The sequence below is a fragment of the Atractosteus spatula genome, chromosome 17, assembly GCF_055471065.1.
Source record: "Atractosteus spatula isolate fAtrSpa1 chromosome 17, fAtrSpa1.hap1, whole genome shotgun sequence".
Taxonomy (NCBI): Eukaryota; Metazoa; Chordata; class Actinopteri; order Semionotiformes; family Lepisosteidae; genus Atractosteus; species Atractosteus spatula.
The window spans coordinates 5306598-5327329 of record NC_142722.1 but is presented as its reverse complement, the minus strand read 5'-3'; the positions used below and the strand labels follow the sequence as shown (position 1 = coordinate 5327329).

At 44.3% G+C, this 20732-nt stretch overlaps 1 protein-coding gene across 1 annotated transcript in view; it reads right to left on the bottom strand.

Moving 5' to 3' along the window:
• Nucleotides 1-20732, bottom strand: part of ppil2 (peptidylprolyl isomerase (cyclophilin)-like 2) — a 67747-nt gene that overhangs the window by 10199 nt on the left and 36816 nt on the right. Inside the window, exons 14-16 of the mRNA XM_088936197.1 lie at nt 19267-19300; nt 4959-5076; nt 1871-1927 (exon numbers count right to left, since the gene is read on the bottom strand). Of these exons, the coding sequence (XP_088792323.1) occupies nt 1871-1927; nt 4959-5076; nt 19267-19300 (209 nt within the window). The remainder of the gene's footprint in view (nt 1-1870; nt 1928-4958; nt 5077-19266; nt 19301-20732) is intronic.

Below are 20732 nucleotides of genomic sequence, written 5' to 3'. Positions count from 1 at the left end.
GTGTTCGCGGAACATAGATGTATACGCTGCGGCTCATCTGCTATATTTCCTCAGCCGCCTCCTGCTGTGAGAGCCTTCAGTGTTAAGTGATGCAAGATTGTTCTCTCCACAGACAGGCCCTGTATCACAATTTCAAAAAAAGAAAGATTGCCTACTTGTGTTTTTAAATTTCACACCTTGTTTTCATCATGCTGTAAAGTTCAGGCGTTTTTCTTAGATACGCATCAACAATCAGAACGAACTGCATTTGTTAAACAGCTTCTGCCATGGATTTAAGACAGACCAGTGCTGAGATTTCTTTATGTCAATCAAAAGGCATCGACATAACATAAAAAAGGCATCCTGGAAAATTTCCCAATTTTCTTCAACACGTATTGAAGTTTTAGCATGCATTTCTCTACAACACCAGACGCTTTTAAACTTCTAAAATACAGTTTTGGAGCTGGGGCTATCTTTCACAGCAACGCTAGTCTCGGACAGTTGTGGGGATTTTTGGTGGCACTCATAATATTGCCCCAGGAGCTCAGAACCTCCAAAACAACATTCCTTAGTTTTAATAAGAACCTACAAAAATGAGTTGGCATATTACAGGTTTCTCAGTCTCTAGTAAAACAACTTTATTCACTGCCTGCAGGCCATATTAAAATTCTGTTTCAGTGTAAAATTTTAATTCCTGGTAACTTATTTCCTAGAATAGCTGGCCTGAGCAGAATGTAATGTCATCTTTTCTTCCTTTCACATACGGACAAGCTTGTTGGTTTTTTTCCAGGAGGTATGGGGGACGTGCCGAGAGACATAAGGGCAACGACTGACAAACAGAAGGAACAATACAAGTGACTCAAGAGGACACCAGTCTGACCTCTGTTTCCAAGGAAGCCCTCTCCCAGTTTAGCTCTGTGCACGTTAAACACAGGCCACCCCTCTGACGGGCATCACAGCAATCATTTCTGACAATGCACACGGCAAACAATACTATCAGAAAAGCTTGTTATGTAAGCTGTTATACAAACAGTTCCAGAGGCCCCAGGGGATCCTCAGAATTGCAGCTCATCCCAGAATACAACCGAGAAAAACAGAATGGGTATCTCCTGTTGTTTAATGCTTTTAGGCCTTAACGGCCCAAGACAACCAGGGTTGACTCAAGCGCAACACACACAAGGGGACACCAATAAAGAAGCTCCAAAAAACAAACAAAAGATAGTCCACACAACCTCTTAGATGACCCCATGGAAATGTTTACTACCACGTGCTAGGATGAGGGAGTATTCAAGAACTCTTAGAAAAGTTACCGCTGACAAATAAGCACAGCTTGATGACACTGAGCACACTTAACACATTAGTGAATAACTCTGTTGGAGAGAAACCTGAACCCAGGACTTGAGGATTCTTAAGACAGTGGTTAGGAAGGTCCTGAAGACAATTATAATGACATTTAACAAAAACTTATTAAATTTTATTCCGTTTCTATTACATCTATTATTAAGTAACCTTATTTTCATAACCTCAATTTTGTGATTTCTGTGTTTTTTCTGATATTTGTGATTCTTGTGATTTTTGTGAGCTCGCACAAAAGACATTTCATTGCAAGCAACTACTGCTGGACGCTGTATTGTTGTGCATTTGATAAACTTTGATTTGATTTGAAAAACATGAACCTGTCCGATTCCTTTTAAAGATCCTATCGCAATGAATGCAGCAGGGGAAATGATGAGCAAATTATAATCAGACTGGGATTGAGGTCTCAAGAGCCACTGTTGACTGTGGGCCACAATGGGAGTGATGTCTCATTTAGCCTCTGTCTCTCCCTTCCGCACTTCCCCATAACCCACACAAAAGCTACGCCAAAAACAGGAAGAGGCGGGGCAAGTACCTTCCAAACACCGTGTGCTTCCTGTCCAGGTAGGTGCACGACCGGAACGTGATGAAGCTGGGGGAGAAGCAGGAGACAGAAGTAGCGTTAATCTGGGAAGAACATCGCAGCAGAGCTGACACACCGAAGGACTTTCTTTAGGTATGGAGGACACAGGCTGCTGTGTTCCGACCCAGTCTCAATTTCTCCGACCGTTTATCAAAACTCAGTAACAAAATTAATTATTTGACTGTATCACAACTTTTAACAAATTCCAAATTAAGCACAAAATCGTGAACTCTGTGAAAGTACTGTATGGTCGCCATGTTGTCGCAAACCCCTGATCTCTCCACGGTTAGAGTGAGAGTTTGCAAGAATCGCGACGTAAAATCTGCCCTTCCTGCTCACTAGTCACTGGAATGACTAACGTAATGAGATGTATGAGCAAATAAGTACAGGTTGTGCAGCAGATATTTCGCTGTAGAAATGGTCCAACATCAAGTAAGTGGTTATTGTTGGCAAAACTGTTGAGAGCAATATTTCTATCGGATTAAAAACAGATGTATTCACGAGCCTGCTTGTTTACAATGTAATGGGGCCGATTCACCTCGCCACAGGTTTTGTTACCTTGTTCTGAGATATCACAGCATATGGCACTGCTCATACCTGGAAATTTCGTCTATATTGTGATGCAGGTTGGAGGTTTAACACGTTACCGTGTCCATTTTACTTTCATTGTGGTTTGAAAAGTATTCATCAGTGCTGATTCTGTTTAGCCCCGAAATATAAGAATAGTGATGCAGTTCCCTTTTAATTGCCAGCAGCCATATCACCCTGCATCTCACAGCTGGCAGCCCCACTGAAGCTCAGCAGGTGTGAGCCTGGTCAGTACCTGGAGGGGAGACCTCCTGGGAAAAACTAAGGCTGCTGCTGGAAGAGGTGTTAGTGGGGCCAGCAGGGGGTGCTCACCCTGCGGTCTATGTGGGTCCTAATGCCCCAGTATAGTGACGGGGACACTATACTTCGAATGAGACATAAAACCGAGGTCCTGACTCTCTGTGGTCATTAAAAATCCCAGGGCGTTTCTCGAAAAGAGTAGGGGTGTAACCCCGGCGTCCTGGCCAAATTTCCCATTGGCCCTTACCAATCATGGCCTCCTAATAATCCCCATCTATAAATTGGTTTCATTACTCTGCTCTCCTCCCCACTGACAGCTGATGTGTGGGGAGCGTTCTGGCGCACTATGGCTGCCGTCGCATCATCCAGGTGGGGCTGCACATTGGTGGTGGTGAAGGGGATCCCCATTACCTGTAAAGCGCTTTGAGTGGAGTGTCCAGAAAAGCGCTATATAAGTGTAAGCAATTATTATTATTATTAATCACTCATCTTCCCCTTAATGAGTGATCTTCCAGAGCTGCTATATTCAGTCAGGAGTGGGAAATTAAGGACTAGAACTGAGGACGGTGTTAGAAGTGTGCTAGAAGAACACACCTGTTCTAGGGATGGAACACTACAGAATGGCTCAGAATGGAACGGTGGCTCAATTATATTCAGCCACACGGCAGCTCAATTGCGAACATAGTCCTGACCTGGAGGCCCACACCTATAGCAGCTCTTTTACCGTACTGGAGGGAACCGAGTGAACGAGTGCATGACGACGGCGTCCCACCCCCCGGCTCCATCTGGATTCGAACCCACGACCCTCCGGGAGGAAGGCCAGGGCCCTCAGCACTCCTCCATGCTGCCACCTTCAGGTGGCACTGAACTGGCGCAGAACAGAGGCGTCAGCAGAAACCCACCCTTCAGAAAACCATGGTCTTGGGTGGGGAAAGAAAAGCACACACACACAGGACAGCTACGGCACTTTTGTTTTTCCTGTTCTGGCTCAGCTGCATGAGGAAAATAAGAAAGGGCATTCCTAAACAGACGGACGGAGATACCGCTCCAGATGCCTACAGATCTAAACCGGCCTTAGAAAGGGATGAACTAGAGGGAAGGACTTGCTATGTACCGTTGGGTATGTTCAACGTGTTAAGAGTAATTCAACCGTTCCCTCCATCTCAAACGTTTTTCTAAAAACAGGGGACCCTGGGCCACACCATATAAATAGCTTTTTGAGGATTTTAATTTCCCCCCCATCCCACTTTTGGAAACATAATAAAAAGCCAAGAACAATGTTCCCTGAGCATGTTCCATTGTTACCGTGTGACAGGTAGGTAGAGAGGAAACAAATTACCTTCTAATCATAGCTTGTTCTCTTAGGAAGACTGACTCATCAGTAATGATGGCAGTTTTTTGAAAAAAAAAAAACAGCGTCAATGAATAGATCTGCTTTGTCCACCATGGCTCCCAGGTCCTCCCTCACACAAAGATGTTTTTAAAGGGGAACTGCAGCACTCGTTTTATATTTCTGGATTAGGAAAAAATAGCACTGACGAATGCATTTCAAACCACAATACAAGTAAAATGTGCACAGTAACTTATAAAACCTCCAATTTACATCACAAAATAGTTGAAATATGTGTATGTGCATCGCCATTGTTCTGTGATTCAGAACAAGACAGCAAAACATCTGGTGAGGTGAAAAGGCCCTACAATATTTTAAACAAGCAGGCTTTGGAACACATTTTAATCCAATAGAAATATTGCTCTCGACATCGAGACGGTTTTGCCGACAAATACTACTTACCTGGTAACTCTGCACGCAGATCAGATCGGAACATTTCCGTGGTGAAATGTCGGCTGTGCAACTTGTACTTATTCCCTCGGAAATCTCATTACATTAGTCATTACAGTGACTAGTGAGCGGGAAGGGCCGCTACACGTCACAATTCTCGCAAACTCTCACCCAGTCTTGCCTGTGGAGAAACCGGGGGTTTGCGATAACTTGGCGACTTCACAAAGATCACAGTTTTGTGAACAATTCGAACCTTGTAAAATGTTTCAATACAGTCAATTAATTGATTCTGTTACCGATATTTAATAACCAATCTGAGGAATTGGGACTGCAGCTCCCTTGCCATTTGCCAGCTGGTACGCTCCCTCTCCCTACGCCTCTTGAGTTTGTCGCCTCTTCCAGTGGAGCACGGAGCGCGACGGATGGACTTACAACTGGGACTTGTTGGTGTTGGGTCCGGAGTTGGCCATGCTGAGCACCCCTCGCCCAGTGTGGGACAGGTTGGGCCGGAACTCGTCCTTGAACGGCTTCCCCCAATACGACTCTCCGCCTGCCATCAGAGAGAGAGGCTGGCTTACAATCGGAGGACAGACGCCACCTCCTAAACAACGCACATTTCCGCCCGGCAGGTTCACCTCTCTCAAAGAGCTCCTTACTTGCAATTTCACGTTTTGTTTTTAATAAAATACTCCAAGCACAATGGTTTTTGGCCCTCTGACTCCTGACCATGCAAATTAGTAGAAGGTTTTAAAGTAATCCTGGGAAAATGGAAAAATGTCCACTAGTTACACCTCCATTAATTAGTGTGGACCACGCCTGTAATGGTCTCCTTGCAAAAACTGATGGATTCAGTTTGAATCTTTAAGAACTGATTAAATCAACTCAAAATTCAAATTCAAAAGTGCTGATATCACCCCTGTTATTAACCAATAAAGATGGAGGTTCCCCTAGTAGGGTCACACAGCAGTGCTGCAGGCCTAACTAGCCTATACCTGTATGAATACTCTCTGCTTGCCATACATCAGCTGCTAGGGCATGCCGGATGCTTGCATGCAGTCAGTGAGAGCTGTGTCACTCCTCCACCCAGTGTGACTCTGCTGTGATCTCTCAGTGCTGTCAGTGAGAGCTGTGTCACTCCTCCAGTCAGTGTGACTCTGCTGTGATCTCTCAGTGCTGTCAGTGAGAGCTGTGTCACTCCTCCAGTCAGTGTGACTCTGCTGTGATCTCTCAGTACTGTCAGTGAGAGCTGTGTCACTCCTCCAGTCAGTGTGACTCTGCTGTGATCTCTCAGTGCTGTCAGTGAGAGCTGTGTCACTCCTCCAGTCAGTGTGACTCTGCTGTGATCTCTCAGTGCTGTCAGTGAGAGCTGTGTCACTCCTCCACTCAGTGTGACTCTGCTGTGATCTCTCAGTCCTGTCAGTGAGAGCTGTGTCACTCCTCCAGTCAGTGTGACTCTGCTGTGATCTCTCAGTGCTGTCAGTGAGAGCTGTGTCACTCCTCCAGTCAGTGTGACTCTTCTGTGATCTCTCAGTCCTGTCAGTGAGAGCTGTGTCACTCCTCCAGTCAGTGTGACTCTGCTGTGATCTCTCAGTGCTGTCAGTGAGAGCTGTGTCACTCCTCCAGTCAGTGTGACTCTGCTGTGATCTCTCAGTGCTGTCAGTGAGAGCTGTGTCACTCCTCCAGTCAGTGTGACTCTGCTGTGATCTCTCAGTGCTGTCAGTGAGAGCTGTGTCACTCCTCCAGGCAGTGTGACTCTGCTGTGATCTCTCAGTGCTGTCAGTGAGAGCTGTGTCACTCCTCCACTCAGTGTGACTCTGCTGTGATCTCTCAGTCCTGTCAGTGAGAGCTGTGTCACTCCTCCAGTCAGTGTGACTCTGCTGTGATCTCTCAGTGCTGTCAGTGAGAGCTGTGTCTCTCCTCCAGTCAGTGTGACTCTGCTGTGATCTCTCAGTCCTGTCAGCTGTAGTGATGTCACTTCTCTGGTCAGTGATGCAAGTTGAGATCTTGCAGTGTTTTTGGCGAGAGCTGCATTGGCCCTCCAATCAATGCTCACTGAGCTCATCATGTGAATAAAAGTGTGACTCTCAAGTTCTGGAACCCATTGCCCTTGAGCAGCCTGCTCTGGGACTAAAATACGAGCAGCAATATTTAATGTTTCCAGTGCTAGGTAAGAAAACATCCTAAGAACTGAATCAAGATGATAAACAAAATTAATAAAAATCTGTGAGGAAATATGAGAAGTTCAAGAGACACATTTATCAAGCTTTCATCACAAACAAATTAAATAAGAATTGAGAACATATGCATTTGGACAAAAACAAAGCCATCTAAATTTTAATAACGGCACTGATTCAATTTCAAAACACACAATTATGTTAATTCAATCCTAACAATTTTTTCCTTGGCTGAATTTATAGATCTGCATTAGAATGTTTCCCCTCAGGAACCCCCCCCACAAAAAGCTGAATTATGCTGAAAAGCAATGCAGGGAAGACCAGAAGAAGGAAACAAATGCATATGCATATTTTGGAGAAATAAAAAGTAGAAAATGAAAATCTTATTTGGCGTGTCAGGACAATTACACCCGTCTTTTCTTGCAAGAACACGACTCAAAGTTCAACCAACCATTCAACTTCTTACATTTTTTGGCGAAGGTTAGGACTTCGAACCGAAGCGAAATGCACGAAAAACTGCAAAAGGAGCGAATATCAGCTACCTGAACCAAACTGTCCCACAAAATGGAAGGAACAGGTGTGGAGAAACGAGCAGATTGAAGTTCAGAAATCCTTTCAGCCTCAATTTTGTGTGCTTCTGAGCTGGGGAATGAAGAACTGAGTAAACACATTATGAGCTAAAGAGTACGCAGGCCTCTGTCTGCATGCTGGGAGGTTTTACTGCTTTGCATTTTCTCTTTAAAAGCTGTGCTCTACTATAAACCTTCCCTCGGTGACATTTCTGCATTATTTATGCCAAAGCTGACATTTTCACTTCACGCCGGGCTCTCCATTAAAAAAGAAAAAGGCTGACTCACTTCCTTAATGTTCAATCTAGCACAGCAGTTAACCAAGTAATTTTTTTTTTTAAAAAACAAAACATTTGGACCAGAAAAAAGGGAGTTTTCATTTGACGTTCCGCTCAAAATTTCCTGTAGGGTTTTTTTGCATCTTTGTCGGTCAAGTCACGCGAAAGCCGAGCTGACTGTCCGGTTAATTAACCTCTCCACCCAGGACAACTGTCTTCCGAGATTTCCTCCTGTGACCCTGCAGCGCATTCCAAAAAGCTGCAAGGAAGGAATTTAAATCCTGCGCGACATTTCCCTGATAAAGTTAAAGATGAAAACCTTACTGTTTTTCCCCTTCTCTGCAAGTGTTTGATATGTGAATTGGTGCATTAGGCCCAGATGCCTCTGAGAGTTGACAACAGCAGCTACAGCTTCAAGAGCATGTTCTCCAGGTCACCATTAAATCATTCCATTTCCAAATGCATGGAGCAGCTTCACTCTCACCACTTAAAGCAGGTGGGTTCTTCAACTACAATAGGTTAGAGATCATTTGACAGAGGTCAAAACTTGATCCATCTTCTATACTCGATGTGCCCCACGTCTTACTGACCAGGTTCATTCAAAAAAGGTAGGCTCCCACAGACTAGAACGTGGGTGGCATCTTTCTGGCTTGAATGTACATCTACATCTACAGTCTTGGCAGGTGTACCTGACTGAATACAGATCAATACTGCTACATCCAGCCATTTCATGGAGAATAACCTCAACCCTCCTGACAGGTTGCGTCACAGTGTGGTATGGCAACTGCAGCATTGCTGACCGCAAAGCCCTACAGCAGGTGGTGAAAACTGCCCAGTCCATCGCTGGGGTTGCCCTCCCATCCATCCAGGACATTTATGACAGATGATGCTTGAGGAAAGCTCTAAGCATCATCAAAGATCCCACACGCCCCAGCTACAGACTGTATGACCCTCTACCATCTGGAAAACGGCACTGGAGCATTCGGGCCCAGACTACCAGACTCAGAGACAGTTTTTACCCCCACACTATCAAACTATTAAACTCCCAGCCTCTCATCTATGATCTGAACCTCACAGTGCCTTCTTTCTTACCAAAAACTCACACATTGAAATCTACCTCTACCTTACATGGCAAAAAGCTCACTCCCCATCATTTTCTATCCTTTTATTTCATTCTGTTGATGCATGTTTTTGCACATCTGATGTTGTTTTTGCACATTACCTGTTGTCTCTGTCTTTCTTTTATTATACAATTGTATTGTTGTTTTTTCGTACTGCTTATCGTCTGAGAGCCAGCTAAATAGCATTTCGTTATACCATATACCTGTGCATGAGTATAATGACAATAAACTTGAACTTGAATACAGTGGAGTCCGTAAGTATTTGGACAGTGACACAATTTGTGATGTTTTGGCTCTGTACTCCAGCACACTGGTTTTGAAATGAAACAATGACTATGAGGTTAACGTGCAGAAAGTCAGCTTTAATTCGAGGGCGTTTCCGTCTATGTTGAGTGAACCACATAGGAATCACAGCCCTTTTTATACATAGTCAATTACTAAAAGTAATTGGAGAATTGGCTGCTCAGTTGTTTCTTGGCTAGCTGTGAGTCGTTACCTTTTTTGCCACCAGCAGTCGATTGCTGAAGCCTTACTGCCCCACTACGTTAACCTGCTTCCTCCCAACTTTGCAACACGTTTTAAGAGTTAAGAGTTTTTTACACCCAAGATTGACAACACCTCCCTGCATGCCTGTTTTTGCTGGTACATCGCTTTCTTGTCTCAACCTGACACTGCATGCCTTAGGAAGCTGGTATGGCTCATGAAACCCAATACCCGTCTGCCAGATCCCATTCCTTCCGTTTTATTTCAATCCTGTTTTCCAGTCCTCTGCCCTACTGTCCTCGACATCATCAACGAGCCCTTGAGATACTGAAGTGGTACCAATGGCCTTTAAAATGGCTTCAGTAATGCCTATGCCTGAAAAACCAAAATGTGGCTCTGTGCCACCTAAACAATTTTCATCCTATATCTAACTTGCCTTTTAAAAAAAAAAATTAGAACATTTTGCTGCAATACAATTTAACCATCACTTCATTGTAAAAAACCTCTTCATAACCTTTCAGTCTGGATTCAGGCAATTACACAGCACAGAAATTGCCCTTGTTAAAGTCCATAACGATCTTCTTATGGCAGCTGATGCCAGCTCTGCGTCAAAAGTGCTGCTTTTGACAGATTCTACCCCACTCTTATCTTCCTGATCACTGACACTTTGTTTCTCTTGGGGGTCTTAGTTCTGAAGTTGGGTTTGTTAAATCAGGTGTTCTCCAAGGGTCCCCTGCTATTCAGCATTTACACGTTCCCACTTGGTCAGATACAAAAATCACAGTCTGAATTATAGTTTTTATGCCAATGATACTCAAATCTACCTCAATACTAAACCCGACACTAAAGTCGCTGATTCTGCACTCTCTGATTGTATCTTTTTACATAAAAACCTGGATGACTCAAAATTTCCTATGTAAACCCATTACACTAACCCTGTCTGTGGATGGCACTGTACACTGTACACTGAATTTCATTCACAACTAAAGACGTCTGGGGTGATATTTGATCCTAGTTGGGGTTACCTAAATCCACACTCAACAAGCTCCAATATGTTCAGAATTCGGCAGTCAGAATCCTGACCAGGTCGCGTGCAAGCGATCGCGTTACGCCCGTCTTGGAGTCCCTGCACTGGCTTCCTATCAGGGTTCGTGTTGACTTGAAAATCCTCCAGCTCACCTACAGGGTTATACATGGCTTGGTCCCTCTTATCTCCCTCGTCTCACTTATCTGTCCGCTCTCACCTGGCAGCCTGTGTTTGTCTGACTCTGGTCTCCTAGATGTACCTCAAGCTCATTTACTCTGTGGGTGACAGGGTCTTCACCTGCTGTGCCCCAGAGCTCTGGAATTCTATCTGCAAGGAAATCGGAGAGTCATCTACCTCTGAGTGGATATGAATCCAAACTTGAAACCTTTCTTCAGAAAGGCTTTTATTTAATCATTGTCCGCGTCTGCTCCATTTTCTAATGACCCAAAACCTTCTGCTGTAATTTGCAATTCTTCTAAAAGTTTTTTTTTTCCCTACCATAAAGCGCTTTGAGATGCCACTTTTAAAGGCGCCACGTAAAAACAGAGTCGTTTTTAATAAGAATAAGAATATTTTAATACCATTATCCAACTGCTGAATAGGACCAGAGCTGGCCATTCCCAACTCCAATTAACCAATTAACTCCTGCACTCCACGTCTTTACAAAGTGAAGGCCTGCTGCATTGTGGCATGCCAGGAGTCTAAAAAAAAGTAAGAAAAGAACCCCAACAGCGTTAAACGTTGTGCCAACACGCTATTTTAAACCGGATGGAATTAGGGCTTTGCTGTGCAACCAGGGAACACAGCTTTCTGAATTCCACCCCTAACCCTCTACTTAACTAAATTAAGCATATGTTTATGTAATATTAAGGCTACATTCAAACATGCTGCTTGAGAATGTCAGTCAGACCAGGCAGATTCATGCACACAGAACTGTATTGCTAAATTTCTTCTGGGGCTTTGCAATCATTATTTTTCAAGCATTCTGATTATTTTTCATCTTGGCATGCAAATTCCATATGATTATAAACCTTCTCAGCTCGTTAAACCCTTAACTTATTCTGTGCACGTCACTCCTAATGAAGCTTAAGCGATTTAGTTTATTAAGATCTCTCCTCTGTGGTTTTTAAATGGCCAGATGCCAAAAGTCACCAAACATAATTGATTAATACTTGGCACGTCAGTCTGCATAAACCTTATTTTTCATACTTCATACCCAGCCAAGACGCCTTCATTCTACTCTCATCCTTAAAAGAGTGGGGTCTACTGGGATCAGACCAATCCAACCTGTTTATGACTTACTGGCATAAACATTCTGCAGCATGTCCTGGTCACCCACATCCCCAGATTGCCCAGTGCAGTCGGTCCAGCTCTAAAAGTCACATCTGGACTGCAGGCACAGGACAGACAGGACAAATCAGGCCCAGCTCATCAAGATAAGACACAGAAGACACAATGTCTCCTAAATGTGGAGAAATCACCAATCTCCAAACAACTGGTAATTGTTTGTTCTACAGAAGTGATTGAATAACAAATAATAACAGTCTGAAACAGTACGGTTTCTCAAAACCCCACCACAAACCAAAAACATTCTTACGGGTTGGTCAGCTGTTACTGCAGAAAGCAGATTTATAAACAGAGCAGACTCATTTTGTTTTAAACAGAAACCACGTTGGCCTTTCCCAGGCACTAAAGAAACAGCTCAATGATAAAAAAAAAGTTGAGAATTTTTCTAAATGTGATGAAATGTAGCATGTAAAGGTACATTTAACATATTGTGAAAAGTACACAAAGTAGAACAAACCGATATGGAACCAAAGCCCGCTGCCTTAAAACAACCCACTGTTAACCACCTTAAAAATCAGACCAATATTCTAATGGGGATCCCTTCAGGATTAACAAGCACTTTCTATCGGTAAACTCATGACCAATCAACCTGATAATGGGGTCAATTATTTCAACCAGAAGCTGAGAGTTTAAAACAAGGCTTTGTAGTTTTCTCGGATCCAAACTGAAGACCCCTGCCTTACACTGACAAGAGAACAGAGTGACGTAGCTCGAGGAAGAAACGCATCTTAAAGACGGGACTCTCTTTCTTTCCCCCCCTCGCGCCCGATGTGTTTATCTAATGGCGCGTCTTGCCAGCTCTGAGGTTTTAGTGCTTGTGACAATCTGTCAAGGCCAGGCACAGGCCCACGTGTCACCATTATCGCTCCAGCAAAACAAGTGTGGCAGCAATCCGCAGGGGGAGAGGGACAGAAATAGAGAGAGCAGAGGCAGGGGGGACGTGTGGGTGAAAGCAGCAGAGAGGCAGCGCGGACGCGGCACGGACCAACCACAGGGCGATTGAGAGCCCAGATTACCCACGAGTCTTCATCTTTGCAGCTTAATTAACAGTCCTGTGCTCTTCGCTGACAAAACAGCTGCGGAAATAGATGTCGCCAACACACCGTTAAAGGTGTGCAAGCAATTAAAACCAACCTGTGCTGGCACTGAACATCTTTTACTCTTTCGGCTCTTAACCCCACAACCACGGTGAGAAACAGAAGCATTGAGGGACTGAAAACATCCCCGCCCTACCCCAAAAAGTGAAAATCTCATCCCCCCCCCCACCCACCACCACCGGAAAGTGCCCGGGTCTTTAAAAGTGAAATGGTGAAATGAGATACTGCCCCTCCCCATCACAAAACCAGCCTGCCCCCAGTGGTTCTGTCAAGCCCACTGCTGCCACCAGCCCATCTTCTGCCAGCCGCAGCAGAGCGACCCCCCGCGCCAGCGTGACGCACGAGGGAGAGCAGTGTGCGTGCAGGTGTGCGCTGAGCTCCCGGCCGTCGTGCATGGACGTCCTGGTCTCTGTGGTCTCCTGCCGCCCCTGAAGCCAAAGCACAAGGTCCTTCAGCAAAGCCTCATCGCTGCGGAGATCTCCCTGCTCCGGGGTGGCCGAGCGGGTCGGCGGAGGGGCCTATATCCCCTCGGTGCAATTTGCCCTTTCTCGCTGCCTGCAAAACGATTCCGGACAAAATTGTTTTCAAGGTCATCTGTTTTTTTTTCCTCAAATGAAAGAAGCACGTCTGCCACGCCGCTGCACTTTTATAGATCTATCGCATTAGTCGACCAAACAAAAAGGTTTTGCATCGGCACTCAAAAGCAGTAAAGAACTCATTTCAGATAATTAGTCTATGCCTGGGTGACTCAATCTAGTGGTACTCGGAGGGGCACTTACTCCTCTTATTAATCGTTCTCATTGAAGAACTAAACATGCCAATTCCAACTGCCTAGACTTTTCTTTTTTTTTTGGTACAGAAATAATAAAGCCCTTTTCAACCCGTGATCACATTCGTTGAAACAGCTTAAGAACAGTACACAATCCACTGCCTCACGTCCATGAATAAAACTAATACTGCCTCACAGCTCAGGTCCCTGGGGCACCTTCTGTGATGGTCGATGTGTGTTCTCAGTTCCACCTTGCTCCCTGTGATTCTGGGACAGGCAGTGGTGCCGTCTAGGGAATCTGGGAAGAGATCTGGGAGTCTGGCTTCCTGTGAGTGAAGGACCCAACACGAGCCTGTGTTCAGGCAGACGCACGTACTCAACAGCTCCCAGTCAAGGCAGACTAGGTTTTTGGAAGCCCTAGCCAAGATCCTGGAAAGGAGCCCCCCTCCAGATCATAATCTGTGGATACACTACTATTAATCAGCTCCCAATACAACCCTTTTGTACTATTTAGAACAATTAAATTAATTTTATTAATTTATATTACATTAATTTATTTACTAGAAAACATTTTTGAAGAACGCATAATAAGTTAAAAATGAGAACAAGAAGTAAAACTTTTAAAAGGATAATGTATTTTAACACTGGGAGTAAATAGTAACATTAATAGCAAGAAATAATGATAAACAGGATCGCTGTTGCTTCAAAACGATAGCCAATCATAACTTGCAAATTACTGCATTGAAACCTTAGTGGAAAGGAATTGTAGAAATAAACACGTAATTAAGTAATAAATAAGCGCACTCATCAAGAGATCAGTGAGGCTGAGCAGATGGGAAAGTTGCAATAAAAAAGTTCTAGAAATCAATTTGCTGAGATTTTAGGGAGGCGAAATCATCAATTACATCTTCGTACAACAGTCCACCCACTGCATGACTGATGCTCGTGGGCCATGGCTGACCTCAGGTATGTTTTAATCAACCTGGGCTCTGAAAAGCCCCCTCTCTGCTCCTGCCTCTGTCACTGGGAGAGCCGATGCAGTCTGACGGGCTGCAGGCTGGGCTCACAATACCCCCAGTTCATGAAATACAGGAGAGAGCACACGGGAAACGACGCGTTTTAAGGCCAGTTATGTACAATCGCCGAGCAGTTATTTTGCACCGTACAGCTGCTTTCACGCTTTCGCTTGGCCAATTCAGCATCAAATTTTAGCCGGGCGACCCACGCGGCATGTGTCCAAGTGTGGGGAGATGTGAAATCGGTTAACTTCTACTAAAACACCTCAAGCAGTCTATGTCTCTAGCTTGAAAATGTGGCTGGTTGACTGTCAGCTAGTTACATGGATGTGACAGCCTCGAAGGAAATGAAAGGGAAATGATATCGTCATGCATTATTACAATGACCTGAGCGCACCTCTGTTTAGAGATTGCTTATCCTGCTCTTCAGGAACATGTTTCCGTACTAGATCGATTGTTTTTTTCTGGACCAGGCTCCCTTTAGGATGATCCGCAGCAGCGACAGAAAGAGCCGCTGTCGGGAATGTCTCGCTCACATGTGAGCGTGCAGGTTAGAGATGTAACGTCGCACCTCGAGGAGGGCCCCCTGGCTGCCTAGTTGGCCGACGTTCAGGGCCGGCCCTGCTCCCAATGACCTCCCCTGCAGGACACCTCCGGACCGCGCGGAGCAGGGGAGGACCTGGAGACCACGGGGGAGAGAGAGAGAGAGCAGGGGCCGGCCAAGACAGACAAAACACAAGAAGGAACGAAAGCCAAAGATAGCAAGGGTGATGATAAAGGAATGAGGAGAAGATCCTCTGGAAGACATCAGTGACGTGTGTCGCCGTCTGCCCTCAGACAGGGTTGACGTAACCTAGATGCACGCGATTATTATAGGCCAGTCTGTCTGCTTGCCCCAGAGGGGACACAGATCCTTATTCTTTAAGACTATGCACCGAGACAGAGAAATAAACAAGTCTCTAATGACTGCGCCCAGGTGTCTACATCATTTATTTGTATCTTCTAACCCAATTCTGCTGTATAACGTCCGTAAGTATTTGGACAGTGACACAATTTGTGCTGTTTTGGCTCTGTACTTCAGCACGCTGGATTTGAAATGAAACAATGACTATGAGGTTAAAGGGCAGAATGTCAGCTTTAATTCGAGGGAATTTACGTCTATATTGGGTGCCCTTTTTATACATAGTCCCCCCATTTCAAGGGACCAAAAGTAATTGGACACATTAACTAGTTTGGTTTTCGTGTCCTGGATGAAGAAGCATTAGGTTGCTTTGAAAATAAAATTACCCTGCTTGGGAGGAGAAGCATCATTCATCTGTTCTTTGCTGAAAAGTGAACAAAAACTGGTTGTGTATGCGCCCCATGCACACGTTTCACAGGTTGTACAACACATGGGAACTAGTTAGCACACGTCATCAGCTTTGTGAACTGGAAGCATATTCTTTGGAAAAACCCACAATTGCAAAGGAGGTCTTAAAATGTGAATAACTCTCAAATCTGCAAGCTCTGTTCATGACCTGCTCAATGCCTTTCCTCCATCTCAGCTGCCCTACTTCTCACCCACCTGAGCTTCAAGCTAAGCGATGGCCAGAGGTAAAAACAAATGAGCGAAGGTTGCGATGCAGTCCATACCAGCGAGAGAATGGAGGGCAATCTGCAGGCCTGTGTGTCAGCAGGGACTGCGACTCTCCTTCTGAGCGATGTACTGATGTTTGCCGAGCTCCGACACGCAGCTCAGGGAGGATTCAAGAGACTGGACGCTGCAGATTGCAGTCAACACTTGGTTTTTTTTCTCCCCAATTCTGCATCAACATCACCCCAGCAACACCCCCTCCCTCACCCTAGGAAATGCAGGGCTTGTGATTGGCTGGAACACAGCACACTCCCTACGCCCATTCAGCCCCTTACTGCCTCAGCGCTGTCCTGTCAGCGTGAAGGTGCACTGAGCTGAGATGACAGCAGCTGGGGGAAGAGCAGAGAGATGGATGGGGAGGAGGAGGAAATAAAGGACATAAGAGAACAGGAGACACAAAAAAAAGGGAGGAAGGGCATGCTTCCGGCACATCTCCTCCATCACCATTCTTAGCCTGATTACAGTCCAACTAAATCCTCCGACCTATACCACAAAACCACATTGCATAACATTTGTTTTTTTAAAAAGGCATTTGCTTTCAGATCAAAATCAGAAACACTCAAGTCCTAGAGTCGTATCTCCAGAAACAATCTCTGAGCAAATTCTTGCTTTGTTGTTTGCACATTTGTATATTTCAGCAACTCCATCACACTGCAATAAAAAGACACTCTGCGTCCGTTCTCGGCTCTCCACGCCTGTTAGCAATAAATTCAGGTCTGAATGGGACTTCGCTACAGTGCATCACTGACACTGTGAACCACCTGGGCCTGTAAATACTCCTGTTCCACAGCATAAACTTGTGCTGAAAATATTTTGAACAGATGCAGGTGTCTCCTTCTCTTCGCTAAGCCCATCAGCTGTGACTGTACAACAGGGGTGGTTTCCAGGGCTTGATCTGCTCCTAAAATCTGAGTTACGGCTGATAAGTTGCCAGTTAAAAAGAAAATACAGTGCTTGTCCAAAAAAACATATCTTTGAGGCAAAAGGAAGAGAGGAGCAGAGGAGTGCCTTTGGCCTTTTAAAAATGAATCATGAATGTGAGTTTAATAAAATGCTGTGCTGTGCTCGGAACATAAAGCACTAACATCAAAGAATCACCATACACACAATGGAAATGTATTCTGTTTTATGTATATGTTTAATTACCACAAATGTAAAATGTACTTCTCAATGCCTACACATTAGATGTGAAAAGCTCATAGTTTATGCCTCTCATCCTTTTATAAACTGGAGGTAACCAAGACTCAAAGTTTGCCTTTATTATGTGTTTTGCACGGAAACATATATTAGACTTAGTTATCGAATCTTATGCTGAAAAACTGTGTTTTCAAGAACAGCACCGTGCAGCAGGTGTGACTTTCTTGTTAGATTCCCACCTATCTAGACAGAGGATATTAAACCACTATAGCTACTGATCTTTACAATTCCACTTGCCTTAAAACACCATCCGCCCTCCAGCTGTGTAAAGCATCTTTGTTATGGATTATTCACGGAACGGGGCCTGCCTCTGTATACATTGTATATTTATCAAAAGCATCATACAATTGCCCCTGGTTATATTTTACTGGAGCAATCCATCTTGTACATTGTACATCTTGCTCAATGGTACAACAGCAGAGTCTAACCTGGGATTTAAACCCACAACCTTCCAGATACGAGCCCAGAACCCTGACCACTGCTCCACACTGCTGCCCTTAAAACAATTTCCTTTTTTTTTATTTTCCTTTGCCATTTCTGCAGACCTCTAACTTCCTCCAACCATATAAGGGTTCTGTTTGACCATTCACATTTTAAAGGATATGTTCCCTTTAATGTTTTAATGCGTTTGCAGCATGCTTTGAAAGAAATGAAAGCAGAGGTGAATACTTCTGCAAGGTACTGCAGTCAGACTCTCCTATACCACTGTAAATGACAAACTGGCTGTAACACAGCTGAGCGGTTTAATCAGGGCCAGATGGAAAGTCAGGCACAAATATAGAGACTGGAGAGGTACCCAGAATCCAACAATCTGACAAAAAAAAAGGCCCATATATATATTTCTTTTTCCAAAAAGATAACCAACGCGAAGAAAAACTTTTTTTTGCAGGAATCAAAAGGAACAAAAACGAAGTTTTCCACTAGAAAAGCATTCCTTTCATGTTCAACACAACCAACCTATTAAAATGATAATGTACACACCACAATTTCTTTATCATTACGTCCGTCTTAGTGGCATAAACACTGTCGCTACCTATCCAAAATCCTTTCTTACCACCCTGTGTTAGACTTCGTACTTTCAGTGTTAAAAAAAAAAGATTTCAGATGTTCTCAAACCGAGCATGACTTTTTTGACCCTGATAACACAAGCCAACAGAAACACATATTAGAAACAATTCCCAAAGTTGGAGACAGCTTGACTCGCCTACTTGACCCTCCTTGTGTTAGACGTGTAGTGCCCGGTGTTAATTAAATCCTGTCACCAGTGTTCAGACCACCATCACATTCATTGCTCTCCTCTTTCACTCCTGGGAAACTCTATCACATCCACAGGCAGCTACAAGGAATCGTCCTAACAATTCCTTGGATTTTCAATACGATCGCACGCCTGCACTTGCAGGTGATCTGCAGCTGGGAAGGTCTTAAAATGCTCTGTGCACAGTATGGTTTGCAGCTCAAGGTGGAAAAACTGGATACACCTTCATTTCTTCTGCAGGTTTGGATTAATTAGGGGCATTCAGAACGTCTCCAGCTGCCCAAGATTTTGTTCCTAGATCCCTGATTTCGCAGACTAAAGCGGACAACTAAATCCGATTGCTGGCAGGAAAGGCACTTTGGAAGATGGAGAGTATGGATTTTTTTTTGTTTGGAAAAAAAAAAGAGTGCATTTTTTCATTTCAGAACCTTGCGGTGAGCCAGTAAAACCCACAAGGTGTCAAGACACTGACCACAGACACATCGCTGTACGGAAAATGAGGAGAAGGCAAATTAAGTTATTAGTTATTAATGGGAAGACGAGTGCCAAGCCTCTTCGGGGTGCCTATGTTTGGAGGACGGTGCTCACTCACCCTGAAAAATTTGATTATCTGCCCAAGCTGCTCAAGTGTTGATCTTAGAATAAAGAACCTTTGAAAAATCAGTAGATTAAAAAGCCTACTTTCTTCATTCACAGGAAGTGACGGCACACTTCTGCATTACACTGAATTCATGCAATGAAAAAATATAGGGGGAAACGTCCCAAAATCATTACCTGTGCCAGTTCCAGTGGGATCCCCACCTTGAATCTGGAACACAAAAAAAATCAATAAAAGACACATTTCATACTACGGAATCGGTTTAATATAAACATCAACAGCATTAACGAAGTCATCCCAAAGGACTTTTTCAGGATCGGCAGTCAAGCAGGACCCAGAGGACTCGACTGAAAATGAAGGGGGAGCCCTTTAAAAACAGGAGGCACATCTTTACAAAGAAGGGTGGGTGTCTAGACAAAGTCATATTGTGAAAGCTGAGAGACAGTTAGACTCCTACAAGACATGGCAGGATGAGATCTCTGGACAAATGAGTTAATAACAGCCAAATGGAATTTTCACCTTTTCAGTTTTTTAGTTCTGAAGGGGCTGGGGAAGTCTACGTTGCTCACAAAAATCCACCAATAACTCAAAATCTAAAACTTGTCTTTAGGTTCTCATTGGAATATCAGTTCAAACACGATTTAAGTAACGGAAAGCCCAGCTGGAAAGAGCAGAAGAGAAGACTGGGTTTCTGAGACTTGTCAGAGACTCAGATAAACAACATTCAGACGTGATAGCACAGGAGAAAAATGTCCCCTGACTGCAGCGTTCAGGCAACCGCGCACAGAAGCTACTGTCCAGGCCAGTCTGACTCTCTCTCGGGTTTCTCTACCCCCCAACAGAATAAGCATCGCGCTACCGCAGACAGACTACTCGACTACGAGATCTTGAGATGGAGTAAATGCGACAGCGATCGATGGAGTGAGTGACTAATTGCTTGACCAGTGGGACAGCTGACAGTCAAACACTAGTGTAGCGGTTCTCAATCTTCTTTTAATGCTTTCTGAGCCTTCCCAGTTCTTAATCACAGGCCGCTTGATTTCAGTTTCGGTTATAGCTGTGTTTTCGCAATCTTCTTTCAGCTCTTAAAAAGCCCAACAAGACTCGTAACTGGTGGTATAAACCTTGCGCTCATCACTGAGTTTCAGGACTGTCGCCAAGTGAAATCAACTGGACTTGAGCAGAGGGGACCTTGCCTGATCCAGTCGTTCCCACCTGCGTTAGTTCATCAACAATCCTTCACTTGTTAAGAGCTGCTTGGTCAGAAATACGGGATCAGATTCTCAATTAGAAAGTTCAGTGTGCCGATGTTGTTGGACATATGGACTGAATGCAGCAAAAAAGTTTTTTTTATTATACCAGTTAATCAATCACTGGCACTTAATTAGCACCACTGATTAAGAGCGCACTTCGGATGAAAACCAGCAAACACAATGGTCCCTCAGGGCTAGAGTTGCTATGCATTGTGCCAGTCTACACCAATTCACCTCTTTACCTGTCACCCTGCTTCCCCCCCCAATTACCCCATACCCCCAAAAAACAGGACTTTGAGTCAAGTCCACAGTATTTTTAATGAGTTGTATTGCTTCTGCACATCTGGAACATGCTGTTTCAGAACACATCATTAACTAAATCCTCTCCC